We start from the raw sequence: 22,820 nt of genomic DNA on the forward strand, positions 1-22,820 counted from the left end.
GCTACAAAAAGGACCTTTCACACCAGCAATGTGTTGTCTACTGGCAGCTTTTTCAGAATGTAATTAAAACAAATGTAATTCTCACCATTCTCAGTACCAGTTTGAAAAAACAACATATAGCAAAAACGAAACCTTTTATTTTATGCTATCTTATTAATGGTATATTTTCAAAATGCCAAGTCCTACCACTGACCTGAGCTTGTGTTAACTTTTCATTAAAATTATTGCTGTCTAGTCTTAATTCAACCTTGTTTTTGGATTAAAGCATAGTCAATGACTAGAATTTCCCTCAGATTTAAACACACACTTTTGAGGGCACAGCACATCCACAAGCTATATCACATTTCCTCAAAGGTGAAATGTGTAATTTTTTGGATGTTTACTGTCATGTAAAAACTGTGGCTCTGTTGGGCAAAATTCTGTGCATTTAAACATCTCGTCCAGCCAACACAGCAGTGGCTCAACCAATATCAAGATTTGGGGCAGGGCTATCTATTTAACTGACTAAATGTACTTCACCTTAAATTTAGGTACTTTAATTTTAAGTTCAAAAGAGCCAAATGTTTTAACCCAATCAATATAAAATTTAAGTCTTACATGTTGAGTTCTCAAAGTTTTTTTTTTTTTTTTTTTTTAATTTTGCAATCATTGCAATACACAACCTTCAAAACTTTCAACATCCTATACTTCAATTCTTCTCTGACACTTAGAAGACATAGTTGTGCTTTTTTGCATCAGGTTTGTATAGTGCTTTGCTGTACAAGGTTTGAAGGCTTCATTGTGATTGGCGGAGTTTGGGCATACTCCTGCAATGGACTTGTTGTCCCTAAACTCACAGACTGGCACTGGTATCGAGTCGGGTCTGAAAAAGGTGTAGTGGAAGAGACAAAGCTGTCCTGCATGGCTGGACTGCTCCTGCTGGTGAGTGGGTAAACTGGAAGGAGGACATTTCTGCTTCCTCTTTCTTTTGCCATTCCGCCTTTATGAGAGGGACCAGATTTAGGTGGGGAGAAAATGGGTGCAATGTGCATCCATGTCAGTCTTGAACCTGACCACCGGATAACCTTGTTCTCCAGGGTTTCAACAAATTTCTTGTCTGATTTGTTCTTGTTTGAGAAAAGGGGAGGAGTCTCTGGAGAGCCCTCCCCTCCATCAACATATGGCCATTGGTCTTGCTCTTCACAACATTCTAGTTTGGAGCTTTTACACACCATGGGAGGTGAAGAGGAGGGTGAATCTGTGTCTGACCAGCTCAATCTTCGCTTCTGCAAGAGCCATGAGAGAATAAAAAAGGGCATCAATACAAAAATCACACAGTATAAAATGGTGCACACAAGATAATATGCTGTGTGTCTCGTGTGTGTCTCTAACCTTGACTGGAATATGTAATTGGTCTTTGTGCTTGTGTGGGGGAGTGATATTGCTGCTGCCATGGGTGAAAATGTTTTGAGGTGAAACGTCAGCAGGGTTAGGTGTCACAGAAACTTGAACAGTCACTTGAGGGAACCAAAGCTTTAGCATCACCTCTATCTGCAGCAAAGTGGGTAAATACTTCTCTCTGTAGAAAACAAGGGAAAGTGAAAAAAAGCACAAAATAACACAGACAAATACAAACCCGATTCCAAAAAAGTTGGGACATTGTACAAATTGTGAGTAAAAAAGGAATGCAATAATTTACAAATCTCATAAACTTATATTTTATTCACAATAGAATAAAGACAACCTATCAAATGTTGAAAGTGAGACATTTTGAAATGCAAAGCCAAATATTGGCTCATTTTGGATTTCATGAGAGCTACACATTCCAAAAAAGTTGGGACAGGTAGCAATAAGAGAAAAAGTTAAATGTACATATAAGGAACAGCTGGAGGACCAATTTTCAACTTATTAGGTCAATTGGCAATATGATTGGGTATTAAAAGAGCCTCTCAGAGTGGCAGTGTCTCTCAGAAGTCAAGATGGGCAGAGGATCAGCAATTCCCCCAATGCTGTGGCGAAAAATAGTGGAGCAATATCAGAAAGGAGTTTCTCAGAGAAGTTATCATCATCTACAGTTTGAAGTTATCATCATCTACAGTGCATAATATCATCCAAAGATTCAGAGAATCTGGAACAATCTCTGTGCGTAAGGGTCAAGGCTGGAAAACCATACTGGATGCCCGTGATCTTCGGGCCCTTAGATGGCACTGCATCACATACAGGAATGTTACTGTAATGGAAATCACAACATGGGCTCAGGAATACTTCCAGAAAACATTGTCGGTGAACACAATCCACCGTGCCATTCGCCGTTGCCGGCTAAAACTCTATAGGTCAAAAAAAGAAGCCATATCTAAACATGTTCCAGAAGCGCAGGTGTTTTCTCTGGGCCAAGGCTCATTTAAAATGGACTGTGGCAAAGTGGAAAACTGATCTGTGGTCAGATGAATCAAAATTTGACGTTTTTTTTGGAAAACTGGGACGCCATGTCATCCGGACTAAAGACGACAAGGACAACCCAAGTTGTTATCAGCGCTCAGTTCAAAAGCCTGCATCTCTGATGGTATGGGGTTGCATGAGTGCGTGTGGCATGGGTAGCTTGCACATCTGGAAAGGCACCATCAATGCTAAAAGGTATATCCAAGTTCTAGAACAACATATGCTCCCATCCAGACGTCGTCTCTTTCAGGGAAGACCTTGCATTTTCCAACATGACAATGCCAGACCACATACTGCATCAATTACAACATCATGGCTGCGTAGAAGAAGGATCCGGGTACTGAAATGGCCAGCCTGCAGTCCAGATCTTTCACCCATAGAAAACATTTGGTGCATCATAAAGAGGAAGATGTGACAAAGAAGACCTTAGGTAGTTGAGCAACTAGAAGCCTGTATTAGACAAGAATGGGACAACATTCCTATTCCTAAACTTGAGCAACTTGTCTCCTTAGTCCCCAGACATTTGCAGACTGTTATAAAAAGAAGAGGGGATGCCACACAATGGTAAACATGGCCTTTTCCCAACTTTTTTGAGATGTGTTGATGCCATGAAATTTAAAATCAACTTATTTTTCCCTTAAAATTATACATTTTCTCAGTTTAAACATTAGATATGTCATCTATGTTGTATTCTGAATAAAATATTGAAACTTCCACATCATTGCATTCTGTTTTTATTCACAATTTGTACAGTGTCCTAACTTTTTTTGGAATCGGGTTTGTATATAGTCTGATATTGTCAATTATATAAGTAATTCAAGTCATTCTGATGCCACACATTAGTGAAACATCCATATTTAAAGTGATGAACTACAACTGTGGTTACATCTGTGCAAACTTGGGGGTAGAAAATTACTGCCAGCTGGTTTAATATTATGTTTGGACTTTACAATTAGTTTGTGCATTTTGAATAATATGAATAACAACAATAATTTGAGCAATAAGTTAATACTTCCAACAATATAACTTTACAGCATCTTAAATAATCATTAACCTTGTTTAAGTAAAGCCGCGTTCAGACTGCACGATTTTAGCCCAGTTTTTGGCTCGCCGACAGGTTTTGAGAAATCGCCGACAAATGCCCGAAATCACAGGCAAATCGGTGCTCGTTCACGCGAGTGATCTGAGAGAATCGGCGACGGGTCACCGACGCCCGTGAGATATTTGGCATGCTAAATATCTGGACTTGTCAGCGATTCAAAATCATGCTGTGTGAAAAGAGTTCTGACTGAAAACTACGTCGGCGATGACTGACAGCCAATGAGAGAGCAAGATACAGAGCAGCGGGGAGTTCGGGGAGGAGTTATAGACCACAATATCAGCAAGCATTGCTTCGTTTCAGAAAAAGGCTTCTTCTCTGTCTATTTGGACCCAAGAAATGGAAGAAAAATTAGTAGGAATTTGGCAGGAGCTCCCGTATCAGTTTGACGTTTCATCTGAGCTATCCCAGTCTCACCTGAGAACTCGATCCGGTCTTGCACGCGTGATATCGCGTTGTTTCCTTGTCACATCTCGTGTGTGTTTGGTTGTGAAACGTAGTTTGTGTGCCAGACAGAGTTGTCGGCGATTCTTCCTATTGTAAAGTCATGCAGTGTGAAACCTTCTGTCGCCGATCCATCGTGCAGTGTGAACACAGCAGCGACTGAATGCTGGCCAAGATAGTCATGCAGTGTGAAAAGAACAGTGACCCGACTACTTTGAAAATCGTTGTGTGTGCGCATTACCTGCATCTGCACATCTCTCTACAAACAATGAAACTGTGTTTAAGTTACTTTAAAAACAGTGATTTTACCACCTCGTTGCTGAGGAATATAATGTAGCTATTCGGTATCCAGCCTATTTTATTAATAAAAGTTGCGGGGCAGCGCTGACAAGAAGTTTCTGTGTGTGCACAGCTCAATCTTAAAGGGGTGCTATTATGCTTTTTCACTTTTTCAACTTTAGTTAGTCTGTAATGTTGCTGTTTGAGCATAAAAAAAGATCTGCAAAGTTACAAAGCTCAAAGTCCAATACAAAAGGAGTTGTTTATTTAACAGAAATCCCTTTTCCAAAACTACAACGAACGACTCGTTTGGACTACAGCGCATATTTTCCCGGATTTGTAATATCACAAAGTTCGACGAATGGGACGAGACCTGGTTGAGCTGCACTAGAGAAGGCAATGAGTGTTATCACTATGTTGGAGACGTGCTAACTTTCCCAAGGCAGATGAGCTTAGAGTGGTTATAATCATCCGGGTTTAAATCACGCACAAATTGATTTGATTTTGACACAATATTTACACTGAAGCTCACAGCAGATGGCTATGATAAGGGGCATGACATTTCCCGACCATCACAACACCACACAGACTGGCCCAGCTAACCAATCACAGCGCATTTCGTATTTCAGAAGGCAGGCCTTTATTTGATGCAGGAACTATTCCAGCCGTTCATGCCAGACTAGGGAGAGAGGTGTTGTAATAATGTAAAATACATGAAAAATATGTTTTTCGAACAACCTAGTATGAGAGCCTGTTCTAGTACACCCCCAAAACAAAATCAAGACCTTGTAAAAGAGCATAATAGGACCCCTTTAATCTCTCTCTCTCTCTCTCTCTGTGGCCATGTAGTTTTGTGTCCATTAATTAAAGCTATGCTTTAATTTTGAAGAGTGATTAAAATGACTTGGATCTACCTGTATATTAAATGGTTTTAATGCATACCTGCGAGCCTATCAGAATTGAGTATTCAGACAGACCATGGTATAAAGTAGTTTTATAAATAGACAGTTGTTCACTATAGTTTATAATGCATTATGCATAAACTTTCATGTTAAAATGTAACATTTAACAAAATTCCAACAAATCACATTTAACAAAACCCAACAAATCTCAACAAATTAGAATACTTCATAAGACCAATAAAAAATAAATAAAAAATTGAATTGTTGGCCTTCTGGAAATTATGTTCACTTACTGTACAGTCGTGGCCAAAAGTTTTGAGAATTACATAAATATTGGAAATTGGAAAAGTTGCTGCTTAAGTTTTTATAATAGCAATTTGCTCCAGAATATTATGAAGAGTGATCAGATGAATTGCATAGTCCTTCTTTGCCATGAAAATTAACTTAATCCCAAAAAAACCTTTCCACTGCATTTCATTGCTGTCATTAAAGGACCTGCTGAGATCATTTCAGTAATCATCTTGTTAACTCAGGTGAGAATGTTAACGAGCACAAGGCTGGAGATCATTATGTCAGGCTGATTGGGTTAGAATGGCAGACTTGACATGTTAAAAGGAGGGTGATGCTTGAAATCATTGTTCTTGGCCCGATGGAGGAGAATGGCTGAGTTTGGAGGAATGAGGTGTGATCCGGGAGGTGCAGGAAGTGACGTGGATGAAGGAAATGAGATTGAGGTAGACACGGGTAACGAGGGAAATTCAAACAATGAAGAATGGAGGATAGTGAATCGGAAAAAAATGAAAAGAAAGCAGAGAGAATCTGATGGAGATAAGGGAGAGGAACAACAAAGTTCAGAAATTAAAGTTATTCTGTGATTTCAATCTCCTTGTACATCAAATCCTTTGAAGGTTAGTGATGCTATTCACAAGCTGGTAGGTGATGTGCGGTTTGTTAAAACTTTACGAGATGGGAATCTACTGGTTATATGTAGAGATATAGTACAGCAGCATGGATTAATGAAATGTAAATCATTGCTTGGGAAAGAGGTTAGGCCACAAGTTTGGGAAGATAGAGGGAAGGTTATGGGTGTAACATCTGGAGTGTCAACTGAGATAACGGAAGAAGAAATTAGGGTTAATGTCAGAGGAGTGCGAGTAACGAGAGTTAAACGATTACCTTTCACAAGAGATGGTGTTAAAGGGCCTAGCCTGTCTGTATTGTTGACGCTAGAGGAAGACAAAATCCCTGAAAGAATTAGAATTGGGTATGTCAGCTATATAGTAAGGCCATATATCCCTCCCCCAATGAGATGCTTTAAATGCCAGCGTTTTGGGCACATAGCAGCAGCCTGTAAAAGTAAACTCCGTTGTGCCAAATGCGGAGGGGAACATGAATATGGGAAATGTGAGAGGGGAGTTAAAATCAAATGTTGTAATTGTGGAGAAGAGCATAGTGCTGCCTACAAAGGATGTGATGCACATAAAAAAGCGGTTCAAATTCAGAACGTGAAGGTAAAAGAAAAGCTTACATACGTTGAGGCAATTAGAAAGGTAAAATCTAATGACAGCAATAGTAGACCAGCACTTGTGACTCAACCCCCAGTTCAAAGCATAAATAAATGTTGCAATGTTACCAAGGATACACTTATAGTGGAAAAGAGAAAGTTTGTAGCGTTTATGGTAGAAATCATCAACTGTTCTGCTCAAGCATGTAGCCGAACAGAGAGAACTAAGATAATAGCAAAAGCAGCAGAAAAATACTTGGAAATGGAAGAGATGTCAGTAGAGATCATTAATGCAACACTTATAACGGGAATATCAGATACACAATCAACATGTGGTGGTGGAGATTAATGATGTTAACCATTCTACAGTGGAATGCGAGGAGTCTAATTGCAAACGGACAAGAACTAAAGCAGCATATTCAGGAACAATCAGTTAAACCTAACATTATTTCCTTTCAGGAATCTTTTCTAAAACCCTCACTTGAATTTACATTGTATGGTTATACAGCAGTGCGTAAGGATAGAACCCTTACTATGGGTGGTGGAGTAGTCACCTTTATCCAACATGGTGTTAACTATAGAGCTATCAACAGTAGTGAAGAGCTTGAGATAATTATAATTGAGGCATGGGTCAATAAAACAAAAATTAGAATTATAAACTTTTATAATCCTTGTCAAAAAATAACTAGGGACATGTTGGAGAGTGTATGTGATGTGGAAAACTCCAAAGTTATAGTATGTGGAGATTTTAATGCATATAATACCCTGTGGGGATGTGATAAAACAGATAGAGATGGGTATATCATTGAGGAGTTTATGGATGATAATCAGTTAGTGTGTCTAAATGATGGAAGAGGTACTAGGTATGATATAGCTCATGGTGTAGAATCTGCAATTGATCTTACTTTTGTGTCGCAACAACTAGCAGGTACTTGCATATGGGATGTGAACAGTGATAATGCAATGGGCAGTGATCATTATCCTATCTTGATTAAAATAAGGAGTCAAAACATTAGTTTTGAAGAAAATTGGATTTCAAGGTGGAGAATGAAAAGGGCCAATTGGGGGCTGTATAATTTTACAACAAGCAACAAATTAATTGAAGTCATGCCAAATTTGAGTGACGACATTGAGGAGTTGAATAATATGATTAGTGTTAAATTATAGTTTAAGAACGAACAGGAGACAGCTTGCGTGTAACATACGACTTTACTAAAACTCTCTCTTCTGGCCCATTTCCTGCGCATGCGCACATTACACATCCATAACATCCTATCAGTACATCTCCCCCTTTTAGCTAAAGAACTCCCTGAAACCAATGCATGAACACAACATAGCATTGCCTATTAAATTTTCATTCAGTCCATTCTTCTCCCTTCTCTTTTTTTTTCCAAAAAAAAAATCAGTCTCTGTGGGAAAAACACAAAAACAAATCTTATTGAATTATTACTATTTTCAACAGAAGCAGGGGAGACAAAATGAGAATGGAAAGAAACAAGTCACTGCTCTAAAGGTTCAGTCTTAACGGTGGTCTGATCACCCTGCCCACTCTACTTTTAACACATTCCTGAATCTCTTGTGGCTGTGAAGGAACTACTCTCAGGTGAGAACGATGTCTTCTCAGACTCAGACTACCTGTCGGCCCTTCTACAATGTAGGAACGTGGAGTATCAGCAGGACATGTGACTCTGCCTGGATTTGGTACATTCTTAATCCAGACTGACTGTCCCGTCCGTAGAACAGGTTTTATTTGTGCTCTGTGATGTTTGTTGTACCACATCTTCTGTTTTGCCTTCAACTCATTTTCTTTTCTTTTGAAAGTGTTGAGGTTTGGCCACGCTGGTTTCAGTGTGGATGGACTCAGTGGAAGAGTGGTTCTGATGTTCCTTCCCATCAAGAGTTGAGCAGGTGAGGCTCCTGACGCTAATGGCGTGGCTCTGTAAGCCATAAGTGCTTTGTGAGGATCCTCGCCTTTCTTCAGCAAGTTTTAACAGTTCTCAAGCTCTTTCCGCTTCCCCATTGCTTTGAGGATAATGCGGGCTGCTGGTCACATGATGGAAATCATAGTCTTTTGCAAAGTCAGCAAAGTCCGATGCTGCAAATTGTGGACCATTGTCTGTGACCAGGATCTCTGGGACTCCGTGACGGGCGAACATGGCTTTGAGTTTCTCCATCACTTGTTTTGTTGTTGTCACCGTGAGTGAAGCAACTTCTATGTAGCGTGAATAGTAGTCAATCAACAGGATGTAATTACCTCTGTCCCAATTAAAAATATCCCCTTCCACTCTCCGCCATGGTCTTGAAGGTAAGAGAGTGGTCAGCAGGGGCTCTGGGTGACTGTAGCTGTTTTTGACACACGTTTCACATTGACTCACTTTGTCTTTGATTTGCCTTGTTATACCTGGCCACCATACAGACATTTGTGCACGTGCCAAGCACTTAGTGATGCCTTGATGTCCCTGATGCACCCTCTCTAGAACATCCTTCTGCAAACTGCCAGGTATCACAAGCCTATTTCCTTTCATTAGCAAACCCTCTGCAATGAGAAGATCATGTCTGTATTGCCAGAATAATGCTAAATGCGGTGGAGCAGTCTTTTTCTCCTCCCATCCTGTGCGTACGAGAGAACTTAGCTGTCTGCACACTTCGTCATCTTCCTGAGCTTTCTTTATTTGAGCAAGCTTAGTCGGTGTTGCTGGCAATTGTTGAATGACATGATCAACACACACTTTAACCTCTTCCTCTCCTTTTTAGGTCTGCCTCAGATGGATTTTCTTCGAGTGGAGCTCTGGAGAGCGTGTCCGCCGTGATTAGATTTTTTTCCAGCGACGGCATGACCTTGAAGGAGAACCGCAGAAGACGTAGACGAAATCTCAGTATACGCGGAGGTAGGTCATCCAGCAATCTCGAGCCTAATAGGACTGACCAATGGCTTGTGATCAGTCCTGACCACAAAATCCAACCCAAGAAGGTAGGTTTGAAATCTTTCACAGGCCCAAGTAATTGCCAGTGCCTCCTTCTCAATTTGTGCGTATCTTTTCTCCGTAGGTGTCATGCTTCTTGAAATGAAAGCAACAGGTCTCCATTCCCCTGCAGGCTGCAGCTGGGATAGTACTCCACCTAATCCAAAGAAAGAGGCATCCGCTGAGACTCTTGTCTGTCGATCTGGACAATACTGTGCTAAAACTACAGGAGAACTGAGCTCTTGTTTCACTTTTTCAAAAGCTTGCTGTTGTTGTATCCCCCATGTCCAGTCATTTTCGGCTTTAAGCAGGTCTCTGATAGGTCCCGTCAGCTCTGCAATGTTGGGAGAGAATTTTTCGATGTAATTCACCATGCCGAGGAATCTTTTGACATCGGCTACACTTTTGGGGCTCTGGCATCTGTTTTATGGCTTTTATTTTGTCAGGGTCTGCTCGTATGCCCTCTGCGCTGATGATGTGTCCCAAGAACCTAACTTGAGGCACTGAAAATTCACATTTTTCGTTCAATGTCAGACCATTCTGTTCCAGCCGGTTCAAGACCTTGAGAAGTCTTGCATCATGTTCTTTGTGTGTAGCACCGAACACCAGAATGTCATCTGCGTGGCACAGTGTGCCCTCCAGGCCCTCAAGCATCTGTGTTAGCCGTTTTTGAAAGTGTTCTGGCGCAGAGGATATGCCAAATGGAAGACGGTGAAAGCAGTATCTTCCATAAGGCGTAATGAAGGTAGTGAGTGGGACAGAGTCTTTATGTAGGGGTATCTGCCAGAATCCAGCAGTAGCATCCAACTTAGAGAATACTGTAGCACCTGACAATTTTGCCAGTGTCTCATCAACTGCAGGAAGAATGTGTCTCTCTCTGCAGACATCATTGTTCAGGCGTGTTAAATCCACACAGATTCTGATTTTGCCGTTTGGTTTTTTTGGCACTATCACCATACCTGAACACCACTCTGTTGCTTCTTCAATGGGAGCTATTACACCAAGTTCTTCCATCCTCTTTAGCTCCTCTTTGACTTTTTTCATCAACGGCAATGGCACTCGATGAGGGACCGACAAAGCAACCGGAGTGGAAGACTCTTTGAGCTTAATTTTGTAGGCTCCTTGAAGTTTTCCAAGTCCTGTGAAGACTTTTTTTGGGAACAGCTTTTTGTAGTCTGTGTCAGATGTTTGAATAGCATCTACGGTGTGAATTAAATTCAGCTCTTTAAATGGCAGGTAGTCCAAGGAGAGGGGACACCAGTTTTGGTATCACAAAACACTGGGTGTTTTATCACTTTCTCTTTGTGAGTAAGTATTGCTTCAAACTCTCCTCTCACTTGTATTGACATGTTGCTTGGACCACACAGCTTTTTCCTCGCCTGGCTGAGAGCACCATGTTTCCTCCTCTCTGAGTACATGCTATCTGGTATGGCTGTCACTGCTGCTCCTGTGTCCAGTTTAAAAAGAATCTGTTCGCCGTTCACTGCAATGGACTTTTGCCAAACAGTTGAATTTTCAGACGTAACAACTCCGAGGAACACAGTCTCTATGCTATCTGTCTCTTCACGATGATATATTTCATCCAGCCTTTTTCTTTGTTTTGCAGACTGCTGCAAAGTGCCCTTTTTTCTTGCACTTCCTACACTCTGCATCCCTTGCTGGACAGCTGTTCAGTGAGTGTGCTTGTGGCTTACCACATCTGCCGCATCCCTTGCTGGCTTCATTATATTTTGCCCCGTCTGGTCGCCTTTGTGGCCCTTTTAGTGCATATTTTGGTTTTATTTTCCATTTTAGCATGTCCATATTTACCCCTTTGAGTCACCGCTTGTTTGTCTTAAAATCGTCTGCTGCTTTTTTTATTTCTTCATTTTGTCTTATCTTTGTGACTGCTTTGTTAAGTGTGAGCTCGGGATCTAACTGTAATCTCTCTGACAGTGCATGATCTCTTATTCCAACTACCAGCCTATCTCTTATCATTTCCTCTTGAAGGACTCCATACTGGCAGTTTTCTGCTAGTTTATGAACTGCAGTAATGAACGTTTCAGCTGACTCTCCCGGTTCTTGGCACCTCTTGTTGAATTTAGCTCTTTCATAAATAACGTTGTGCTGACATACGAAAGTGTTTCTCAAACGACGCGTCTTTAACTCTATCATATGTCTTCTTGTCTTCTTCAGACAGAGGTAGTGTGCACAAGATATCATCAGCTTTATCTCCCATTGTGTAGATAAGCGAATTTACTTGATATTCTTGGCTTCTTTCACCGATCCCCGCCGCCAAACGGAATCTCTCGTACCGTCTAATCCAATTTGGCCAGCTGCCAAAATCACCGAAGTCGAAGTGTTCAGGCGGGCTTATTGAAAAGAGCGTATCCATGTTAAATGTTCACCTTGGTGCCGTTTTCTGTTGAATCTTCTAGTATCGTCTGTTTCACCGTTGCTTTTTCTTTGCCGTGCTCGCGATCACTCACTTTCCGTGTCCGTGACGCAGCTGCAGGTGTCGATGCGTGGTCTGGATTATGTCCTCGAAACTTCACTTACAAACTTTTAATCTCGCCGATCTGTCGCGGATAGTTGTCATCGCTTGGAACGGGAGGTAAGTTCACTTCTGACACCATGTTAAATTATAGTTTAAGAACGAACAGGAGACAGCTTGCGTGTAACATAGGACTTTACTAAAACTCTCTCTTCTGGCCCATTTCCTGCGCATGCGCACATTACACATCCATAACATCCTATCAGTACAATTAGTAACATAATATATGAGTCAGCAGAGGAAACAATAGGTAAAACATCTGGAGCAAAGAAGAAGAAAATGGTACCATGGTGGTCTGATGAATGTAGAGAGGCTGTTAAAAACAGGAATAAAGCCTTTAAAATTGTTAAATCTAATCATTCATTTTTTAATTTATTGGAGTATAAAAGAGCACAGGCTAAAGCCAAAAGAATCATAAGAGAAGCTAAAAGGAAATATTGGAGAGATTTTTGTAGTAATATTGGGACAGGAATTAAAATTAATGACATATGGGGAATGATCAGAAAGATGGGTGGCATAAGAAGGGACTTTTCACTACCAGTATTAAGAGATAATTTCACTGAGGCAGTAACCAGTAGAGAAAAAGCTGAAAAAATGGCGGGGGAGAGTTCACTAGATGCAGATTTCACACTGTTTGAACTAAAAAGAGCATTGATAGGTGTTAAAAATACCTCACCAGGGAGAGATGGGATATGCTATAAAAATGATTGAAGAAATATCTGATGAGGCAAAAAATTTGATACTGGTTTTATATAACAAAATTTGGGAGCGAGGAAAACTGCCTAATGGGTGGAAACACTCAGTAATGGTCCCTATAGGGAAACCAGGGAAAGGATAAAATGAATGTCAGAAGTTACAGACCAATAGCATTAACATCTAACCTTTGTAAACTCATGGAGAGGATGATTACTAAAAGGTTAGTGTACAAATTAGAAAGCAGAGGGCTGATCACACCATATCAGAGTGGATTTCGTAATGGAAGAACAACTATGGATCCTGTAGTCTGCCTGAAGAATGAGATACGTAAAGCACAAGTTAACAAAGAATCTGTTTTGGCAACCTTTTTTGATATAGAGAAGGCTTATGATATGCTGTGGAAAGAAGGACTTTTAATTAAGTTGAATAAAATGGAAATAGGAGGTAAAATGTTCAACTGGATCAAAGATTTTTTTTAAAGGGTAGAACTATAGAGGTCAGGATAGGGTCTGAGTCATCAAGCACATACACAATAGAAAATTGCACCCCACAAGGTAGTGTATGCAGACCAATTCTGTTTAATATAATGATTAATGATGTGTTTGATGGAGTGAACCAAAGAATAAACAGGGCATTATATGCAGATGATGGAGCATTGTGGGTAAGGGGCCGTAATATTGACAATTTACAGCAAAGGATGCAAACAGCAATTAGTCAGGTTGGAAAATGGTCATTTGACTGGGGGTTCCACCTGTCAGTGGAAAAAACGCAATTCATCTGTTTTTCTAAGAAAAGGGTAAAACCCACAATAGATCTTAAGATAAATGGACAATCTCTCAAACAGGTTAATGACTTAAGATATCTTGTTGTGTGGTTTGATAGTAAACTTACTTTTAAAAATCATGTTCAGAAAATGGTAGACAAATGTAAGAAAGCAATCAATATTTTAAAGTGTCTTTCAGGGTATAACTGGGGGGCGTCAGGCTCTTCTTTGAAAAGAATTTATATTGCATTAATCCGATCAGTGTTTGACTATGGAAGTACAGTATATAAAACAGCAGCAAAAACTACATTAGCTGAACTGGACAGGGTGCAGGCCAAAGCTCTCCGGCTGTGTAGTGGAGCCTTCCGAACATCACCTATCCCAGCGCTGCAAGTAGAAGTAGGGGAGATGCCTTTAAATCTTAGGAGGTTAAAACTTTCTCTTGCATATTGGGTAATTCAGCTGCGGGATCGGAGTGCCACCAGTGCAGAGCTTGCTCAGGAATAGCAGCAGGCAGGTGTGAGCGCATCTGCACGCACAGTGAGGCGAAGACTTTTGGAAGATGGCCTGGTGTCAAGAAGGGCAGCAAAGAAGCCACTTCTCTCCAAAAAAAACATCAGGGACAGATTGATCTTCTGCAGAAAGTATAGTGAATGGACTGCTGAGGACTGGGGCAAAGTCATATTCTCCGATGAAGCCCCTTTCCGATTGTTTGGGGGCATCTAGAAAAAGGCTTGTCCGGAGAAGAAAAGGTGAGCGCTACCATCAGTCCTGTGTCATGCCAACAGTAAAGCATCCTGACACCATTCATGTGTGGGGTTGCTTCTCATCCAAGGGAGTGGGCTCACTCACAATTCTGCCCAAAAACACAGCCATGAATAAAGAATGGTACCAAAACACCCTCCAACATCAACTCCTTCCTTCCAACAATCCAACAACAGTTTGGTGAAGAACAATGCATTTTTCAGCACGATGGAGCACCGTGCCATAAGGCAAAAGTGATAACTAAGTGGCTCGGGGACCAGAATGTTGAAATTTTGGGTCCATGGCCTGGAAACTCCCCAGATCTTAATCCCATTGAGAACTTGTGGTCAATCCTCAAGAGGCGGGTGGACAAACAAAAACCCACTAATTCTGACAAACTCCAAGAAGTTATTATGAAAGAATGGGTTGCTATCAGTCAGGATTTGGCCCAGAAGTTGATTGAGAGCATGCCCAGTCGAACTGCAGAGGTCCTGAAAAAGAAGGGCCAACACTGCAAATACTGACTCTTTGCATAAATGTCATGTAATTGTCGATAAAAGCCTTGTAATTATATTTCAGTACATCACAGAAACAACTGAAACAAAGATCTAAAAGCAGTTTAGCAGCAAACTTTTTAAAAAAAAAAAACTAATATTTATGTAATTCTCAAAACTTTTGGCCATGACTGTACATGTACTCAATACTTGGTAGGGGCTCCTTCTGCTTTAATTACTGCCTCAATTCGGCGTGGCATGGAGGTGATCAGTTTGTGGCACTGCTGAGGTGGTAGATTCTCTATGGGGTTCAGGTCTGGTGAGTTTGCTGGCCAGTCAAGCACACCAAGACCATGGTCATTTAACCAACTTTTGGTGATTTGGCGGTTTGTGCAGGTGCCAAATCTTGCTGGAAAATGAAATCAGCATCTTCAAAAAGCTGGTCAGCAGAAGGAAGCATGAAGTGCTCCAAGATTCCTTGGTAAACGGGTGCACTGACTTTGGTTTTCAAAAAACACAATGGACCAACACCAGCAGATGACATTGCAGACTGTGGAAACTTAACACTGGACTTCAAGCAACTTGGGCTATGAGCTTCTCCACCCTTCCTCCAGACTCTAGGACCTTGGTTTCCAAATTAAATACAAAACTTGCTCTCATCTGAAAAGAGGACTTTGGCAACTGGGCAACAGTCCAGTTCTTCTTCTCCTTAACCCAGATAAGACGCCTCTGAGGTTGTCTGTGGTTCAGGAGTGGCTTAACAAGAGGAATATGACAACTGTAGCCTAATTCCTTGACACGTCTGTGTGTGGTGGCTCTCGATGCCTTGACCCCAGCCTCAGTCCATTCCTTGTGAAGTTCACTCAAATTCTTGAATCGATTTTGCTTGACAATCCTCATAAGGCTGCGGTTCTCTCGGCTGTTTGTGCATCTTTTTCCTTCCACACTTTTTCCTTCCACTCAACTTTCTGTTAACATGCTTGGATACAGCACTCTGTGAACAGCCAACTTCTGTGGCAATGAATGTTTGAGGCTTACCCTCCTTGTGAAGGGTGTCAATGATTGTCTTCTGGACAACTGTCAGATCATCAGTCTTCCCCATGATTGTGTAGCCTAGTGAACCAAACTGAGAGACCATTTTTAAGGCTCAGGAAACCTTTGCAGGTGTTTTGTGTTGATTAGCTGATTGGTATGTCACCATATTCTAATTTGTTGAGATAGTGAATTGGTGGGTTTGTTAAATGTGAGCCAAAATCATCACAATTAAAAGAACAAAAGATTAAACTACTTAAGTCTGTGTGCATTGAATTTATTTAATACACGAGTTTCACAATTTGAGTTGAATTACTGAAATAAATGAACTTTTCCACGACATTCTAATTTATTGAGATGCACCTATATATACACAGATAAATTTGAATTAAATTAAGATTACATTAGTTGTACTAAAATAATGCTGGAATTACTGGAATTACATTCAGCTTTAACTTTAGCACAAGTCTGTCAGTGACTTGAGCTCTGCACTGTTGCCAAAAATCCAGTTATTATCAATTATGCTGCCTACACTGCACAATGATGAATCAGCATTTTCTACAATTTGTTAATCTCAGCAGCTGTAATTGTAAAAATGCAGTAAAAATTCAGGTTAGAAAATCCAAAATGAGAGCAACATGCACCCATATCATGCTCAACTCAAATTAGCGAATGACCTTGTGTTCTGATTTTTACCCTCTCGCTCATCTGATTGGTCTGGGTTTGAGGTGAAAGGAGATAGTTCTTTCTTCTTTTAACAATGTGCAATTAGGAGGTCTGCAATAGCATAATAGGAGCAATGTGAGCAATCAGTGATAGAGCAGGAGGCACAATGGCCTACCTTATATTAAAGACTGAATTTAGAGAAAGGTTGGTTGTTAACTTCAAGCTTTAAAATAGAGAAAACAAGTAAGTAAATAAATAAAGTAAGACAAATCAAACAAATCAAGTAGCAAATATAATAAAAATTTCCACAGACTGGCATTTCACAAATGAAACTACTAATTGCTTAATTATGGCTGTTTTGCTGGCTTTTTATTTGTAGCACCTTCTGCAGAAAGTTCTGTTCTGATGTTTATACATAAGTTGCATTAAGCTTAGATGTTGTTTAGAAGATGGACCCCTGATAATGTCATAAATACTTGCAAACAAAGAGACAAAATTATACCCAACTCTGAAATACTGCAAAACAAATTTTTGCTTATTCTGTTATGATCTCAATAATATCTAATACAGTTCTTACTGATATTCACACTCTCTCACCCAATATGTGGTTTCTGCAGGACTCCTACAATCCTCTGAATTCTGTCCACTGCAACACTCTGCTGAAAACTGCTCAGACCTGCCAATCACAAGCAGTAAATGTACTGATACAATCTCAGTATTCATCAGAAATAGTAAGATTAAATCAGTTTCTGCACAGCCTGATGTTTTCTGCTTGTATATTGAAATGTGCAATAATTGAAAACAATAAAGTAAATTGACATTTAGTTTTAATAAGGCCTTGGGCTGCACCTTGTCGGTGTTACATAAGAGGAAAGCACAGATAAACAAAAATGAGAGAACAGAGAGAAATATCAACAACACACATAAAAGGGTTGCTACACTCTAAACTATACAGTTTATTACAGGTCAATCACAGCTGTTGTATATCCTTACAAAGAGTGATGTTTAAGCCTAGACATACACAGAAACAGTTTGCTTGTCTCACCTTTGTCAAATCGCCCTTTCTTCAGTCCATTTAGAAGCTCCAGCAGAGGCCGGACATACCCCTGGAGTTCTAAACACTGAGAGGGAGAAAAAGCCATGATCCTGATATTCAATTAATAATTCTTTGAGAACTTTTTTGCATCTGATATTAATATCGGTTTTAGGCAATCAGATCACAAGTGGACAGCACTAAATGCACATGCAAATGGAGTCAAAATGTTTTGGTGTAAACACTAATGCATCCTTATGTGTCCTGAAGGACAGTGAAGGACCACCTGGCCATCAACCACTGTGCTAAACTAAGGGTTGCTGCGTCTCCTATAGAGAAAATAACCATCTGTTCTCAGAACATGTTCTGTTTGCCTTAAATAAAAGTATTTGCCAGATAAATGCAGTCAGGTCAATATATATTTGGAAACAGGTACAGTTTTTATTATTTTAGCTGTTGACCAAAACATATTCACGTTACATTTATATAATGAATATGGGCTTAAGGTGTACACTCTGAGCTTTAATTTAAGGGTATTCCCATCACAACTGGAGGAAAGCTTAAGGAATTACAACTCTTTAATATGTACCTCCCTCCTTTTCAAGCGACTATAAGTAATTGAACAGTTGACTCAAAAGCCATTTCATGGACAGATGTGGGCTATTCCTTCATTATTTCTACATCAATTAAGCAGGTAAAAGGTCTGGAGTTGATTCTTCATTCTTGCATTTGGAAGCTGTGGCTGTAAACCCACATCATGCGGTCAAAGGAACTCTCCATACAAGTGAAACAGACAATTGTTAGGCTTCAAAAACAAAAGAAATCCATCAAAGAGATAGCAGGAACATTCGGAGTGGCCAAATCAACAGTTTGGTACATTCTGAGAAAAAAAGAATGCACTGGTGAGCTCAGCAACGTAAAAATGCAAACAAGACCAGATTAGACTTTGCCAAACAACATCTAAAAAAGCCAGACCACTTCTGGAAATGCATTCTTTGGACATCTAAAATTAAGAATTAAGAATGACAGGAAGAAAAAGGTATGGAGAAGGCTTGGAACAGTTCATGATCCAAAGCATACAACATCATCTGTGAAACATGGTGGAGCAGTGTGATGGCATGAGCATGCATGGCTTCCAGTGGCACCAGGTTACTGGTGTTTAGTGGTGATGTGACAGAAGACAGAAGCAGCCGGATCAAATTTTGAAGTGTATAGGGATATACTCTCTGCCCAGATTCAGCCAAATGGAGCAAAGTTAATTGGGCAGCACTTCATAGTACAAATGGACAATGACCCAAAACATACAGCAAAAGCAACCCAGAAGTTTTTGAAGGTAAAAAAAAGTGGAATATTTTGTAATGGTCGAGTCAATCTCCTGATTTCAACCCGATTGAGCATGCATTTCAATTGCTGAAGACAAAACTAAAGGCAGAAAGACCCACAAACAAACAACAACATAAGTCAGCTGCAGTGAAGGCCTGGCAAAGCATAACAAAGGAGGAAGCCTGGTCTATGATAATGTCCATGATTTCCAGACTTAAGGCAGTAACTGCCTGCAAAGGATTCTCAACAGAATCAACAATTCAGTTCAACAATTGATTTATAATTATATTAATTTGTCTAAATACATTTGTACCCCTGAAAATAGAGGAGGGGGCTGTGTATAAAAAGGGTTGTAATTCCTAAGCATTTTATGTTATACTTTTGTTCAACCCCTTGAATTAAATCTTAAAATCTGCACTTTAATTTCATCTTGATTGTTTCATTTTAATTCTATTCTGGTGGCATACAGAGACAAAATTATGAAAATTGTACATTTAAATGAATAAAAGTACTGTAGATCATGTTATGTGAAACTTGCACATCTTAAGTTCATTGAGTACAGGTACTTGACTGCAAAACTACTCTTCTGCTCAAAACATTGTTTGCAGAACCAAAATTCTGAAATCTTTCATAATCAGTGTGTTGACATTCTGCAATGTATTAAAACATATCCATGCTTTAATAACATGCACAACCAATACACTGATGCAGTAGATGACACAGGCAGATAATTCAGAGCCCCTTGATTGTAAGAAACGTCACATTTGTGATGAATATAAATACTACAGGTAAAAAGTAATGGATCTCCACTAACTACATTTGATTGGACCACTCAAGACAGATGTTAACACCATGTGTAAAGGGTTAAGAATTGGTAGCAAAATGCTCACCTTACGAGCAAACAGCAGATCACCTTCAGTTCCACCATTTTTCCCTCGCTCACTCTTTGAGCTACTCCATCCCAAAACAGTTGAAGATGGCGAGGAGAGAGACAGATATGATGAGATGGATGAAGATGTTGACCTAGCAAGATTGTTCTCCTGTGACCTCTCAGGGTCACTAGACACAATGAACCCATCACATGCCCACTGAGATCCAGGATGTTCCTGCTCCCTGTTCATACTGTGAACATTTCTGTTAGAGAGACCTGACTGAGTCAAATGGATTCCATGGGGCTTGTCTCTGTCCTCCAACAGGAAAACATCTGTTTCATAATCACTGAACATGAAATTGTTGTCAGAGCTTAGTGAATCCTGTGATGGCTGAGAGGAAATAGATTCTGTGGACTGCATGACTGTGGGAAAGAGAGACAGAAAAAAAGAGGGAAATATCCTTAAAAGTCAGAGTTTTAAAATAAAAATGTATATGTAAAATTAATGCAAAGAAGAGAGAGAAGACAGTAACATGCATTTAAAAAAAACAAAAAAACATAGTAGGCTGACTAGAGGGTATTCAACAACGTTACAAAATGTGGAAACTTCGCAATAGTGAGGCCCAAATGTCGGAGACCACTAGTTGCTTATGAATTGTATTTAATATATATTTTTTAATTCCAAATTTTTTGATGAGCATACAAATTTAAGTTAAATTAAATTTACATGAATTTTTAGAATGTTTGTATGTCTGCATGCACTATTGGTACACTTTGTTCTAAAAGAAATCTGACCTTCAATGGGCAATGCCAATTTTCAACAAAAATTATTAATGTCTTATTCATTTATCAGTTCTTTATTTTACACTTTTTTAAATGCTAACATTTTCTGTTTATTTCCAGGTTCAAATTAGATCTGAAATACATTTTTGTCCACTGTAATCTCTAAGATCATATTGCATATTCAAAAACAAACCATATTTCAATAAATTTCAATAAACCAAATTTCAGTTTCAAAATGTATTTCATTAGAGGGGTTTCAATAACAGGAGCGATATGAACAATCAACAACACTACAGGACTCACAATGGTTTTTCCATTATTAAAGACTGAATTTAGATAAAAGTTTCCAATTCAAAATTTATGAATACAAATGGAAATAAAATTACTTTCCAACAATAATTCATCAATAATGACCTTAATAAATTCCTGAGATCAAATAAAATGAACAAAATGCCAAAACTTGAAATAATACAGTAATACTGTGAAATATATAACAATTTAAAAGAGTTGCTCTATTTTAATATATTTTAAACAGTAATTTATTCATGTGATTTCTTTATTTTACACTTTTTTGAAATTCTTCCAAGGTTCAGATTACATTTAATATCGCATATTTTCATTCAGATCCTACTGCATATTGAAAAAGAAACCATATTTCAATAAAAATCAAATACACCCAATTTCATTAAAAAAATTATTTCATCCATACTGTTTTGTTGGAGCAGTACAGAGTACTACATGGGGTCTGTATACACCCTCTGAGATCACCGAAAGAGAGGAGCATGTGCCTGTGCAAAAGTGTGTGTAAGTGTGTGCATGATTAAGTGTGTGTCATCTAGAGCAGGAAAATAGGGGGAGGGGGTGTAGCAGGATGCTTTAACACTAGTGGTTAAAGAAGGCAGCTAGGGTCTTTCTACTTCTTCATTTTCTCTCTCCTCTTCCTCTGGCAAATACACACACACATAAGGACAGGATAGAGGCAGTGGCATAAAAACACAAACACTCACTTTTAACTGCCTCATGTTCCTTTCCCCTCCCCCAACCATTTTTAATGTCTCTCTCTTTCTCTTCAAGTGTGCCTCTATTTATTGCAAACCCATATTAAGAACAAAATATATCTCTTTCCTCCTGTCTTCCTCCAATCCATTTCGCTGGATTCGTCTACTCTTCACATTCAGTATGTAACTCTCTCTCTGCTGCTCATTAAGCAGCAATGAAAATGACAGTTGTGATTTTGGTTAACTTAAGCCTTTGGTTGTATTGTTCTGTATACACTATATACACATAAACATACATATACAGTTACAACATACATATACAGTTCCCCATTGCAGTTGTGTGTGTGTGTGTGTGTGTGTGTATTTTATATTATATTATATATATATATATATATATATATATATATATATACATACACAACACACACATACATACACAGGCTATATAATGTATTCTATTGCATTTTAAATGTAACTGCACACACATACATAGGTTGCATAGATAGACCGCATACACAGACAGTTACATACACTCACATATGCCGAGTTGCAGGAAAAGGATACATACATGAACACTCTATCAAATAACAGCTTACCAATGTCAAAGTGAGCAATCTAAATTCTATTCCCTACTATCCCTGTGTGGCAAGAATATATATAAAACATACCTCAACTTCAGGGCACCTGTGTAAAGCAACGCAAACCCTTTCCGACGATCCCGTCTACTCTATCCCACAGATCAGCTCCCCTTCTGGGCTCACGCTCTCTCCTCACTTCCCGGGTGTCAGCATGTGGCATGTGCATGGACACACGTGCCCAATTTAGTGCCATCCACGCACAGCCTCTCGTTGGCCGCTGCAGTCAAATAGTAACAGTCTTATTGGCTTACGATCTAGCCCGTAATTGTTCCGCTCTCCTGCGACTCGCCGGTCATTGGCTCGTAGCTCCGCCCATGCGTGTGCTATTTGTGTTGGCATGGGCGCAACAGAAGTGTAAACACACGTAGGTCGAAAAGATACAGTACGTGCAACGTGTGTGTGTAATGTACATAGGGCGCATTTACTCTTGTAATGGGAAAGGAGCAAGATCATTACGCAAGGCAATCATAAAATCATAACTTCATTATCACTCACTATCACGTGGTGAGCGTCCACTGAAAGACAGCTAATCTACAGATGTCAGACAAGCCAACCGACATACGTGAACCTTCTTTAGTCTTTAGTGTCACCTGAACAACATTAAAACATATGAAGCTTTTGTCATGGATTGCACTAC

General features: G+C 39.6%; 1 protein-coding gene across 1 annotated transcript; it reads right to left on the bottom strand.

Annotated features, from left to right (window-relative positions):
• Positions 1-596: 596 nt before the first annotated feature.
• On the bottom strand, positions 597-22,458 carry LOC109093034. Its single transcript, XM_019106757.2, has 6 exons — positions 22,214-22,458; positions 19,784-20,187; positions 17,583-17,658; positions 17,135-17,213; positions 1,372-1,558; positions 597-1,265 (listed from the first exon to the last, which is right to left on the bottom strand). Exons 2-6 carry the CDS (start codon positions 20,183-20,185, stop codon positions 735-737), a joined length of 1,275 nt encoding a protein of 424 aa, XP_018962302.1. The 5' UTR covers positions 20,186-20,187; positions 22,214-22,458; the 3' UTR covers positions 597-734.
• Positions 22,459-22,820: the final 362 nt, after the last annotated feature.

The sequence above is a fragment of the Cyprinus carpio genome, chromosome B16 (genome assembly GCF_018340385.1).
Source record: "Cyprinus carpio isolate SPL01 chromosome B16, ASM1834038v1, whole genome shotgun sequence".
NCBI classification, from domain to species: Eukaryota; Metazoa; Chordata; class Actinopteri; order Cypriniformes; family Cyprinidae; genus Cyprinus; species Cyprinus carpio.